The sequence below is a fragment of the Drosophila takahashii genome, chromosome 3R (genome assembly GCF_030179915.1).
Source record: "Drosophila takahashii strain IR98-3 E-12201 chromosome 3R, DtakHiC1v2, whole genome shotgun sequence".
NCBI classification, from domain to species: Eukaryota; Metazoa; Arthropoda; class Insecta; order Diptera; family Drosophilidae; genus Drosophila; species Drosophila takahashii.
The window spans coordinates 35,111,093-35,124,696 of NC_091681.1; the positions used below are offsets into that span (position 1 = coordinate 35,111,093).

The 13,604-nt window shown below is 39.4% G+C and overlaps 1 protein-coding gene and 1 non-coding gene across 2 annotated transcripts; both read left to right on the plus strand.

Moving 5' to 3' along the window:
• Positions 1–2,646: 2,646 nt before the first annotated feature.
• LOC123003383 (U1 spliceosomal RNA) lies at positions 2,647–2,811 on the plus strand. The gene has a single exon (XR_006412586.1). It is a non-coding gene; the product is annotated as a U1 spliceosomal RNA (small nuclear RNA).
• A 4,718-nt stretch (positions 2,812–7,529) lies between these two features.
• On the plus strand, positions 7,530–13,581 carry Sap-r (prosaposin). The gene is made up of 7 exons (XM_044395573.2): positions 7,530–7,714; positions 7,821–7,917; positions 10,195–10,477; positions 10,543–12,370; positions 12,431–12,897; positions 12,954–13,095; positions 13,155–13,581. Exons 1-7 carry the CDS (start codon positions 7,666–7,668, stop codon positions 13,157–13,159), a joined length of 2,871 nt encoding a protein of 956 aa, XP_044251508.1. The 5' UTR covers positions 7,530–7,665; the 3' UTR covers positions 13,160–13,581.
• The last annotated feature ends 23 nt before the right edge of the window (positions 13,582–13,604 follow it).

Sequence of the window (13,604 nt, forward strand, 5' to 3'; positions counted from 1 at the left end):
TTTGTACCGCATATTGTGTCTGAGGCTGTATAAAGCTGCTTCGGTATTCGTGAGTATCTCGATCTCTTAGCCGGGTTCGTTAGTGTTAGTTATAGAGATAGATAGAGGCAAAAAAAAAGGTGGCCAAAACAAGCGACTTGCAGTCGCATTGTTGCCTAGATGACTGGGCTTTTCGTCTGTTTATGAGACCTACAAATCGCTGCAGTTGAGTTTACGATTACTTACTTTTTTCATCCCATCAGAGGGCATTTCAATTTGAATCAAAGGTTTGTCGGCGCAGAAGAAAGCTCTTTTCGATGCGAAAAGGGAAATGGTTTTATTTTATTATACCTGTTTTTAAATGCATGTATTTTTTCCACTCAACTGGTTTCTATGCAAATAAGTGGTGGTCTTCAATAGCCATTAAAATTGAACTTGAACCAATTCTTTTCTTTTTAATAAATGGGTAGAGTCTTTCTAGTATTATATTCTATTCAGAGAAACCGGTAGGTTCTCTTATAAAGAGTATGGTATTATATTTCTTTAAAAACTTATCTGAAAATTGGCAAACCATTTTTATAATATTCAATTTTTTGCAAGGGCAATTAAACTTCGTCATGTTGAAGTTATTAATTCGCATAATTTCTTATTTAGCGTTTTTAATGCTCGCCCTGGTGCCTGAATGGCAAACTTGAAAAGCTAAAAGATCTCTGCATATTCAGTCAATTGAGAGGGGCGTTTACATGTCAACCCTTTTTTAAAAACTATTAAAATCTATAGGATTAGACGAGAGGTTGAGTTCCGCCCCGATATAACTTCAGATAACCTTGGCTAGCATTGTGAAAAGAAGGTTGGAACTGGGATACGGATAAAGCCGCTCGATTCTACGATCGCTCATTAACTGCAGGTTCGGATCTCATTATAGGAGTGCAATTAAAACGAGCTTAAACGCACTGTCATGTCCGCTAGTAGTAGACACTTCGCAATGGGAGCGCTTTGGATTCGAGGGCTTTGAGAAATCAAAGTTATAGGTGGGTAGATTGCAACCTTCGTGAGTCAGAAGATTCTTAGACAATTAGCGATAGCTTGATTCCGATTGTCTGCCACATGTTAAATGTAAACCAAGGTTAGGAGGAAGTTTCCTTGTACCCATAGCTAACATATACACCATCCACCGAAACTCGTGCCCATTCTTATTAAAATTGATGATGATCGAGAGGTGGAACCAGCGTAACTCGTTTTGGGTTCTTAGTTAACAAAATTAATATTATTATTCGCCGTCTGCGTTTTGGGTTTCGTTTTGTTTTTTTCCTACTTCTAAGCCACGGAACCTGTTCTGATGAAGACCATAGAACCCAAGTATTACTGATGCATAGCTAAAGAGTTTGGAGCTCCCAGCCTCTCCAGAGATTTTGTGACATAATCCCAGAAATCAAGAAGTTTGTTATTTCCACGTGAAATAAATTATAGAACCGGACCTTGAGTCCCCAATCTGCAATTCTAAAGATTCTTTTGCATATTCCAAAACCAAATACCGTCGAAGAGTTCAAGCGAAAGGTCAAAAACCATATAGGAAACCTTTTTGTAACAAAAATAAGATAGCAAATCGATTGATCATTACAATTGAATCTCTGTGGCTAGGAAATCGAGTGATTACGAAACCCCACGGCAGAAAATAAAGTCTAGGAAGTGGAAGAAACCGCCGAGATACTCGACTCGTTCTTTAATTAAATAAGAATTAACAGCTTCGCGGGGGAAAAAGCGGATTGCCCAAAGTGCCGAGTCACTCAGCTCGAAAACCACTTCTGTTTTCATTTAACAATTTTATCATCTAATTCTGCGTATTTCTGCTCACTTTATATAGCCATGCAATTCCACAGCAGATTAGAGAACATCGCTCTTAAAAACCAAAGTATCTCAGGGGCTTCCCCTTCGCAAATAGTTGTTATGATGGTCTTCTTTGTTTTGTTTTGGTTTTCGGTCTTCTGTTCGAACTTTGAAGTATGTTGGTATGTTGTATATGATAGTATGCCTACGTGCAGTTGATCCATGACTGATTTGCAGCGGATCCAAATCCGATAGCCGACTTCGAGCATCTCGCATGTCGGTGCTAATAAGCGGTGAGCATCGTGAATGACTTATGCGGAGGGCCTGCCGTCCTCTACTTCAAGCATTTTTCAAGATCAAGGGCATTTTACGATGCGACTGGTATTCATTCATCTTCCTGCTTAGCCAAGTTTCAAATGGAGCAGGAAAACAAGAAAAGAAGGTTGGAAATTTAAGATTATAGTACCATTGTAAACAAGATATTTTCGTGATATAACTTAAGTGGAAACATTTTAAATATATTTTTCCAAGGTATATCAATGCTGTATTTCTTATAATAAATATATTTTTAATATAGAGAAGTTTTTAGCTAACTCGAGGTCAAGAAGTCCAAGACGTCCAGTAGCTAATGGCACTTTAATATTTACTATACTTTACATTACTAAATCAACATCATAAATATCTGATTTTCTTTACACTACACTTCCTGAGTAGGCATTGCAAAAAATGTCACCCCCAAACAATCAGGGTAGTTTTAGCATTTCAGCCATAGCTCACTATAATTCCCAACTGGTTTTAGCAGTTTACTCAAGGAGACCCTAGATTCTACCGGAGTTAAGCATACTTACCTGGCGTAGAGGTCAACCGTGATCACGAAGGCGGTTCCTCCGGAGTGAGACTCATCCATTGCACCTCGGCTGAGTTGACCTCTGCGATTATTCCTAATGTGAATAACTCGTGCGTGTTATTTTTGGTAGCCGGGAATGGCGTTCGCGCCGTCCCGAACTTAATAATGAATTTAAATAGTAAATAAAAAATAAAATGTTATTAGAGATTATAAAGTAAATATATCTATCTAAAATGTATCCTGTAGAAAAGATATAAATATTATTATATTAGATATAATATTCCTAATTAAAATCAAATATTTAATTTGTTTAGAAAAAGATTTTGTAAACCATATTTGGGAATGTTTTTATATTTTTCATATTGATTCTAATTTATTTATTCATAATTACATTAAATAATAAATTCCCTTTTCAGGATGTTGTTATTTTTTCTGATTTGCATATCGCACAAAAAGGTTAACGGTTGTTGACATTTTACGAGTATTATTCGCTTGCGTGTGTTGTTCATTCATTTTTTTATCATATAGAAATAAGCGTGCCAAACGTGTTTGGTTTTCAATAAAAGCGTGTGCTTGGTCTTCTCACAAAGCAGTTCAATGGGTCAAAGTTTCTCAGAGATCTCAATGCTTCTAGTTGGGTTACTTCTGACATCCATATATCTAGATATCAAAATATCTACTTGAACTTGATCTGGATGCTGGACGGACTACGTGCGGAAGAAGAGAAGTCGAGAAGCCTTCGCCAAAAGCCAGAGCCATAAAAGAGTTGTAGATCTTAACTATAACTTCAACTGTTTCTGTTTTTGTTATTGGTGCGATGTGTTCCGTTCGTTTATTGCCATTATGGCCAGTATTTCAGCATTTGACTCACAAATTATGGCTAGCAGTTGTGGCTGAATTGATTAACTCTCATTTGGCTTTGGCTAGCGGTCTCTTAGACCCTCGATAAGGTCAAGTTCATTTCCGCATAGTGAGCTATGGTAGTTAATACCCCAGAGTAACTAGAGTTTCGGTTCAAATTTCAGTTTTCATGGGAAGGGAAATTGCCCAAGAGGTCAGTTGGTGGAGTGGCCATAAAACAATTAGCCATTAGACGGGGAATTATGTGACGCACTTGGCAATCGCGGCAATTACAGTTGGTAAATCTTGGTAACAATCTCTCCGCGGGTCACGCAACCTTATATATACCTTTGCCCCCAGATTTTTGTAGGCCAGCGTGTGAACTACCGGAAATTTCACTTTCATGGATCAACTTAATTCTTTTTGAAGAGGATTTTAAATTGAGATAGCTTGGAAAAAAATTAAGGTTTGAAAGTATGGTAAATATAATACATAAGTTTAAAGTTTTAAAAAAAACACTCCAACAAGTTCTTATTAGCAGTCAAAATTAAAACAAATTTATGAAAGATATACAAAAAAGATAAAAACCTGCAAATTAGCTCGCTCTTAAAAACTGAAAAATTAAATGTTAGTCAAATGATTTACGGTTTTCACTTATAAGCGAGTTAATTGCTTAAATTTCCCCTTCACAGTTGAACTTGATTGTTCTTTGGCGGTCCACTTAATTGCCATAATATCAGTCTTGTTCAGACAGACTTCACTGTCAATGGTCAAGTGCAGTGTCTAGCTGCCATTAACCCGCTGTTTTCGAATGTGATAAATTCGTCAGGAAAAGAAAATAATACATTTTATTGGCAAGGAATAACATTACCTTAAATAATAATTAGTCAAAGTTTTTTCATTATTTTAATATTATGTTAGGTAATATTAAAAAAAAACTATTTATTAATAGAACCCCAATTTTATTTTTTACAACAATAATTACTATTTAAAATTTAAAAATATATTTATATTAATAAGTATTTATTATATATTTATCATTATTAAATATATATATTCCGAATTTTTCAATTGCACTTCAGAGGGTTAAACTCCGCCAAAGACCCGAAATGCAGGCATTGCAATCCACGGTCAACACGACGGGTTTCAGGTTTCCTTCTAAGCCCCTGAGCAGCCGAATCGTTGGTTTTGACACAGATATAGCCGATGTTATGGCCGTATTGGCCAGATCGGTAGATCGGCGCTTGCATTTGGCATTTCGTTGGCCAAACCAACTACTTTGCGGCCACCAGGTGACCTCGACTTTCAATCGCTATGAGAATTCTGTCTGGCATTCTTTTCGAATGTATCTTCAATGAATCTTTTTCTCACACAGATCGCGATACGCACCTAAAATCGAGAATTACACGCCGATAGGCATCGCGAGAATAATATGTGTGTTTGAGCCAACAATTGCGAGTGAGATGCATTTTCCCCGGCATTTATGAGCTTTACATCTGGGCAGGCTCACATCAATTAACCCGCAATTACAATAGAATTTAATCATGTGCCTGCTAGCTGGCCAAAGGGGGTTAAGCGATGGGGCTGAGCAAAAAGCACAAAAAGGGGGCGTATTAATAACCGCGATAAGTTCAAGAACATCGCTGATGGTTATTGTCATAGTTTTGCCGCGGCAGTATGTAATTAAATCTGCGGATTGCAATCGATTATAACCGAAGGTTTCGCCTGGTGAGTGAATGAGTGATTTGGAAAATTGTTATGGATTTAGGAGACTTAATTTCCTTCTTTGCTACTTGAAGGATAATTTAATAATAATCCGTATTGGGCTAATCTGAAAAAATGATGTTAGATTTAACGAAAACTAAGGCTTGATTCGTAAATTTGTGAAACGAATGTGTTGAACTTTTTATAGAAGGATACTTTTACGACCCTACACTCAAAAAATTTTTTTTCCTAAATTTTAGAAAATCGCCATAAAATGAAATTTTTTCTTAATTTTAGAAAATTTTCTGAATTTTAGAAATTGTTTTCTTGAATCTAGGAAAAAAGACCATAAAAACAGAATTTTATGAAAAACCTTTCTAAAATTTAGAAAAATGATTTTTTTTCTTAAATCAATGGTGCTTTTTCCTAGTTTGCTCTCCAAAAGTTTTCTTAAATTAATGGCGATTTCGCCATTAAATTAAGAAAAAATGTACTTCAGCCCTTCCTAAAATCTAGAAAGTCGCCATAAAAAATACGGTAAATTTTTCTAAATTTTAAGAATTTTTCTGAATTAAAAAAAAATGTTTTCTTGAAAACAAAAAAGTAGAATTAGAAAATCACCATAGATTTAAGAAAAACTTTTTGTATTTCTTTTATGCTTCTCACTCTTTCTTCGAAACGAAAAAGAAGAAGACAAGGGGTTAGTCCGCGGCGCGTTGCGACGACAGTTTTGGCGTATGTATGTATATGTTTATGTGTGTTTGTGCGTATGATCGAGAATTTTCTTGTGCGTAGCTGTAACTTTTATTGCGTTGTTGTTTTGGAAATGCAGTCTCTCGCGAGAGAGTTGCTTGCGTTGCGCTGCATTTTGAACCCTTGTGCTCAGTTTTGGATGAGCATTCAAAGTAATAAGTTTGTGTTGAGCCCATTTAAGAAAGTTAAAGTGCGATCCCTCTAAGAGGCAATTAATAGGTAAGCAATTTAAATAAATTTAAATATAAATTTGGTAAGTGTGTGAAAATTTATGGTAAGCAAAGGCCATACTATTGCAGGCCGCAAATACTATCGTTCTCTAATATTAATTTTTATTTTCGATTGCAGGAATAATTTCAATTTCAGGTATTGTTGATAATTTGGCAGTAAGTAAATTTTAATAATAGGTAATATATTAAATACCTACTTAATATTAATATTAATAATTTTTATCTTTTTTGTTTTCTTTTCTTTTTTGTTTAGGAAATATTTATAATGTAATTTTTATCTTTTTTTGTTTTCTTTTCTCTTTTTTCTTTAGGAAATATTTATTATCTTATTTTTATCTTTTTTGTTTTGTTTTCCTTTTTTGTTTAGGAAATATTAATAATTTTCTTTTCATCCTTTTTATTTTCTTTTCTCTTTCTTGTTTAGGAAATAAAATAGTAAAATAAATATGTATACATTTTATTAAAATAAATAAAATTTTCTGAAAATAAAAAAAGTCCTTTCTTATTTGAAGAAAAAAAATTCTATTTTCAAGAAAAGTACTTTCTGGATTTAAGGAAATTTTCCGCAATTTTATGGCAATTTTTCTTGATTTTAGAAAAGTATTTCTGCTTTTCAGAAATTTTTTTCTAAATTTTAGAAAATTCCTTTCTAAAAAATACGGTAAATCGCCATCGACTGAAATTCATGGCGAATTTCTTGATTTAATGGCGATTTCGGGCTGTTTTTTTTTTGAGTGTACACCCAAAATATAACCAGTATGAAATTTGAACTCTGTAGTATTATTGTTATACTAAATATTATAAACTATAACACTCCCAAAAGTATTCATTTAATACTCATCTTATTAAAATATATTTTCAATATATTTAAGGATCACTAGCAAATCCACTCCATCTGTCCGTGCAATTTGTATTTTCAACAATTAAAATAGAACTTATTCTCCAATTAAAATTTTTTTTTTATTTTAAATTATACAAATTGAAGAAAAAGTTTATCATGTTCACATTTTGTTTGGAAGCTGTTTTGGGCCGATAACAGAAGAACGTAAGTTCCAGCCCCCAGAAGTTTCAGCGAAGAAATACCATTTAAAATTAATCTAAATACCATTTAAAATTAAGCTAAATACCATTTAAGTAAATACAATTGGTACACACTAGGCGTATGCGCAATTTGCGGACCGCTAAAAATAAACGTAATCAACTGTGTCCTCGCTAAGTTAGCCAAGACATCCTCCTAACGTTATCGGGAGAAAAATATATCGCGATAAAAATATTTATTTTTACTCAAGTATCGATATTGGTATTTTTATATTTTCGATGACATCGATGTTAGCATCGATGTTTCTCCACCTCTAAAAATTACTTCGTTGCAATTGCACTTCAATCTTCGCTCAGAATTAAACCAGAAATAAACCCGTAATCGCAGACAGAGGAACTAAAACGACTCCCCCGACTCACAAGAAAGTACAGTAGAACACCGGGAAAATGGAGAAAGCAGGCCTTTTGGCCGTTTTGGCAGTTTTCTGCGCCTTCGGTGAGTAGGAAATTTCATGGAGGGGATTACAGTTTAGTCATAGCTAATTGCGTATTTTGTTCCCCCGACTTATCCACTCTTTGTTTGTTTTCCTCGCTTTTCCCAGGCTTCTTTGCCGCTGCCACGCCCATTGGGGGCGATCAAAAGCTGCTGGGATCCAGCAAGTGCACCTGGGGACCTTCGTATTGGTGCGGAAATTTCAGGTGAGTAACGGGAAACCCGGATAAAACGCTTGGTCATCGAAAAGAGCCCCCCGAACCCCCCGGGGAAAAGTTCTCGAAGGGGCTGCGCTAACCCCTTTTAACCCCTCTCCATATCGCGATTTTACTCGTCCATTGTTTGCACTGCAGACTCTTTGTTTTTGTTTTCCTGCCGATAAGACTATCACTCGGATCGAATATGTATGTGCTCTATATAGAGCTCTATTAGTTGATAACCCCTGTTATTGCAAACCCAACACTAATGACACTCTATTTGCGCTCATTTTTTGATAGTGTACCGTTAGAAAAACAGCCATGATCCCATTTCGGAACATTAAAAATTTGGAAACAAAATTTAGAAAATCTTTATCAGTTTATTTTTAACTCTATTGTATTTCTCAAAGATTATTTTTATCACCCCCGTTTTTTCGACAAATAATGTAGAAAGCACCCAAGTTCAAGGGCAAACATTGTTTTATTTACTTTACAGTTTTGTAAGCTTTGATTGTATAACTATTTTCTCTTGGTGTATTTTTCGCAATGCTCTCTTTCTCCCATATCCTCCCATATTATATTTCTGCATTCCCTTTGTCTTCGTATTCGCTTTAAATCAAATTAACAAAATGCCGACGAAACTTTTCAGACAGGGGTAAAACTTTATCGCCATGATTATTTGTATGAGTAATCCCAAAGTTCGGATCATTCTGAAACTGAATTGCCGTCCTTTCCCTTTTCCATTCACCAGCAAATGAACCGCATAATTATTTTATTTATCATCGCTAAATGTGTTGTAAGCGGCAACAGTTGTTTCTTATCAACAGATTCTGACTAATCCCACAGGCATACAATGAATACAGGGAAGCATCCAAAAGTGCAACTTGTAAATATACCAAAATAACCCAACTTGGACTTCCTTATAATTGTTTAAATAATAGGTACCCCAACTATAAATATACATATTTTCAAGTTCGTTCACTTTAAAGAATCCCCACTGTATTTGTGTAACTCTCCGAGATCAACTTACAAACAGCCTCTATGTGGATTACTCAACTAATAGAGTAAAAACAATCCATAGGCCCCTGAAAACATTTGTCAAGCACCCATTGCTTATCACTAATCGTATTTCCTTTGTTTATTGATTGATTTATTTTTAAATTGCCGAGGAAAATCCGCCATTTCAGGCGCTCTTAACTGTTTCTTTGTTTGTCAATTAACGGCGAAAAATTGTAGAGCCACGAAATTAAAAACGTCGCCATTGCTGCTGAAATTTCAAAAAACAATATCTGTGAATGCGCACAGCCAAGAGAATAATGTACATATATCCATATATATCATTCATACATATCAACTGTTTATTTCCGTGCTTATCACTGCTGTTTTTTTCGCTTTCTAGACGCTTTTGTTTGGTATTCCTGGTGGTTCCAACACAGACACATTTTAATGTTAATAGAAATTAGCACTTTTCCGATCGAACCGGATAAATTGATTGAAATTGAATAAATACAGGGGTTGCCTTACATTAGGGTGGGTAAATTGCTATTGCTTGGTATTGTATCTCTCGGAATTTTAAAAGGTTTTAGGGAAGAAAACATAAATATAGCGCTTGTCCAACAAAAGACCATTAAAAACATATAATAATCTCTAGAAAATCTTTAAACTTTCGAGACGGATCGACTTGGTACCCACTCTTTTATGACAGTCACTTATAAATATTTATTGTTTTATCCTATCCTGCTTATAATCTTTATATCTTTACTATCATAACTTATTAATTATCACTTTTTTTCCGATCGAATTGGATAAATTGATTGATTACCTTACATTACATTAGGGTGGGTAAATTGCTCTTGTTTCGTATTGTATCTCTCGAAATTTTAAAAGGTTTTAGGGAAGAAAATATAAACATAAACAAACAACATCCTACAAATGAGTCAGTATCCGGCTCGAAAGACCAATCTTTAAGACTGAAAAAAGCTATATGACAGTCACTTATAAATATTTATTAGTTTTTCGTATCCGGTTTATATTTACTTATATCCATTGAAGAACACCCTAGCCCCATGATCATGTGAGCTGCGGGTGCGTTCTTAGAGAGTCTAGGGTTACTCCCTTTTCAATGGACTCTGATCTTTGCTGACTCGTCGTCTGTCTTGTGGTCATTCGATTACGAATGCGGGTCATTTGATCTACGAGGCGACATTCTGCATGATCAGCTTGTTATTCATATGGTTTTATCTTTATAGCAAAGGGAAATTCCAAATATTTTTTTCTCCTCTGCAGCAACTCGAAGGAATGTCGCGCCACCCGCCATTGCATCCAAACCGTTTGGGAGACCCAACAGGTGCCCGTGGACACGGACTCGATCTGCCAGATCTGCAAGGATATGGTCACCCAGGCCAGGGATCAGCTGAAGAGCAACGAGACGGAGGAGGAGCTCAAGGAGGTCTTCGAGGGCTCCTGCAAGCTCATTCCGATCAAGCCCATCCAAAAGGAGTGCATCAAGGTGGCCGATGACTTCCTGCCCGAGTTGGTCGAGGCCCTGGCCTCCCAAATGAACCCAGATGTGAGTTACGATAGGGTACTTCCCTGTAAAACCCCTACTGATTTGTATCCCTTCTGAAACCCCAGCAAGTTTGCTCGGTGGCCGGACTTTGCAACAGTGCCCGCATCGATGAAATGTTCAAGGCTGGCATTCAATCGGGTCTGGATGGAACCGCCCAGGATGAAGACGACAGCTCCGAAGAGAAAGAGTTAACCTGGCAGCCCAATCAGCTGTCCTGCGGCAACTGCAACCTGCTCTCCCGCATGATGCACTCCAAATTCGCGGCCACCGATCGCGATGACATGGTGGAGACGATGCTGCATATGTGCGGCTCCCTGTCGAGCTTCTCCGACGCCTGTGCCAACATTGTGCTGACCTACTTCAACGATATCTACGACCATGTCAGCAAGCACCTGACCACGGATGCCGTGTGCCATGTTTCGGGCGTTTGCGCCTCAAGGTATCACCAGCACGAGGAGGACAAGCTGCAGCCGCAAGGAGAGCTGGTGGCCCTCGATGCCGGCGATGATATTCCCTGCGAGCTGTGCGAACAGCTGGTGAAGCACCTGCGTGACGTCCTGGTGGCCAACACCACGGAGACGGAGTTCAAGCAGGTGATGGAGGGATTCTGCAAGCAGTCGAAGGGATTCAAGGACGAGTGCCTGAGCATCGTGGACCAGTACTACCATGTGATCTACGAGACGCTGGTCAACAAGCTGGATGCCAATGGAGCCTGCTGCATGATTGGCATTTGCCAGAAGAACTCGGCCGCGAAGGATGTGCCCATTATGCCGCTGCTGCCTGTTCTTGAGCCCGCCCAGGTGAAGATCACCATCGAGAGGCTGGAGAAGAAGCACGAGAAGAAGCAGCTCGGAGCCAGCGAGCCCAAGTTTAGCCAGCAGGAGATCCTCGACATGCAGCTGCCCATCGATCGCTTAATGGGAGCCGCCAGGCCCTTGGAATTGGTGGAGGGCGGCGAGCTGTGCACCATCTGCGAGTACTTGCTGCATTTTATTCAGGAGACTTTGGCCACCCCGGCCACCGATGACCAGATCAAGCACACCGTGGAGAACGTCTGCAGCAAACTGCCGTCGGGAGTCGCCGGTCAGTGCCGCAACTTTGTGGAGATGTACGGCGATGCTGTGATTGCTCTGCTGGTCCAGGGACTGAATCCCCGCTCCGTGTGCCCCTACATGCAGATGTGCCCCAAGAATCTGCCCAAGCAGGACGACGTCGAGGTGTTCCACCCGGTGCCGGTCAGCGACGAGCAGGATTCACCCACCTGCCCGCTCTGCTTGTTTGCCGTCGAGCAGGCGCAGATGAAGATCCGCGACAACAAGTCCAAGGACAACATCCGGCGGGTTCTAGACGGCCTCTGCACCCACCTGCCCGACAAGCTGAAGGACGAGTGCGTGGACTTTGTGAACACCTATTCCAACGAGCTGGTCGACATGCTGATCACGGACTTCAAGCCCCAGGAGATTTGCGTTCAGCTGAAGCTCTGCGCCAAGTCAACCGATGCCCTCGGCGATTTGGGCATTTCGCTGGAGGACGATGTGGATGGCGAGGACAAGTCGAGCAGCGAGGAGATCAGCTCGAATGATATTGAGTCCCTGGAGGAACTGCCGCCTCAGCTGGCCTTTGACGAGGGATTCAACGCCGCTCCCAATTGCCTGATCTGCGAGGAGTTGGTCAAGGAGCTGGAGAAGCGCGTGGGCAAGCACCCCACCAGGGCGAGCATCAAGCTGATCCTGGAGCAGTCTTGCGACAAGATGAGGAAGCCGTTGGCCGGCAAGTGCCACAAGGTGATCGACAAGTACGGCGACCAGATTGCCGATCTGCTGCTCAAGGAAATGGACCCCAAGCTGATCTGCACGGAGCTGGGCATGTGCATCCTGGCCGATGTGGGAGATCGTGAGTTTAGAATTAGATAAAATTTATTATTTAAATATTTAAAATCCCTTTCTAAAACAGTTGAAGTGGATGAGGCTCTGAAGTACGACGTGATTGCCCTGCCCCGCAAGGACAACCAGCTGTCCACCATCAAGGAGCCGCCCACCTGCGTGCTTTGCGAGTTTGTCATGACCAAACTGGAGGCCGATCTGAAGAACAAGACCGAGCAGGATGATATTAAGCGAGCAATTGAGGCCATATGCAACCGCCTGCCTTCCACTGTTCGCAAGCAGTGCGATGCCTTCGTAGATGGTTATGCCGCCGCCGTTCTTAAACTGCTGAGCGATGTGCCGCCCAAGGAGGTGTGCCAGAAGCTGCAGCTGTGCTTCAGCCTGGCCGTCACCGATGAGGTGGTCGAGTGCGGCGTGTGCCACGGCGTCACCCAGGCTCTGTTGCCCTTCCTGCGCGAGCAGAAGGATGAGGAAGTGACTGCCCTGCAAATGACATCGCTGGCCTGCGAGAACTTGCCAGCCAAGTACTACAAGATTGTAAGATTATATTTGTTTTTATTTTAGCAAAATCTGTAACTCTTCTTATTTTCCAGTGCTCTGAGATGATCTCCATCTATGGCAACAGTATCAAGAACCTGGCCAAGCGATCCTATGTGAATCAGTCGCATATCTGCGCCGAAATTGGCAAGTGCTTCGATAGCGAGAAGTCTTCGCTGGCCTTTGCCAGAATTTCAGGTAAACTGGAAGCATATAAACCATCAAAACCCCCGATTGACCTATTATCTCTCCTATAGCCTAAGCGATGCGTTGTGATGTCCGAAAAATAGAAGAAGGAGGGAGCCGATCCCACGCTTTATATATGCATATATCTTTACATCTATCTGTTTACATTCTATAACGATTTATTGTAAATGAAACATATTTACTTACTTTCCGTTACCCGTACCCCTGGTTTTTGGCTCTAAATTTGTTAGGAGAATTTGTGATGAAACTGATTTTATAACGCACTCAAAAAACCCGGCTGAAAGATAAAGTAAAACTTAACTAAAACTAAAACTTACTACGAATTAGCGAAATCCACAAGCCACTAACTTTGTATCGATATCCCCGATCTGTCCGAAGTCAGCTGAGCAGTGTGTCTAGTTTAAGATATCAAAGAAAACTGTGTAAAATACGAACATTGATCTTATAAATCATAAAGAAAACTAAAACAAACACAAAGTAGCACATTATTGAAAATTCCC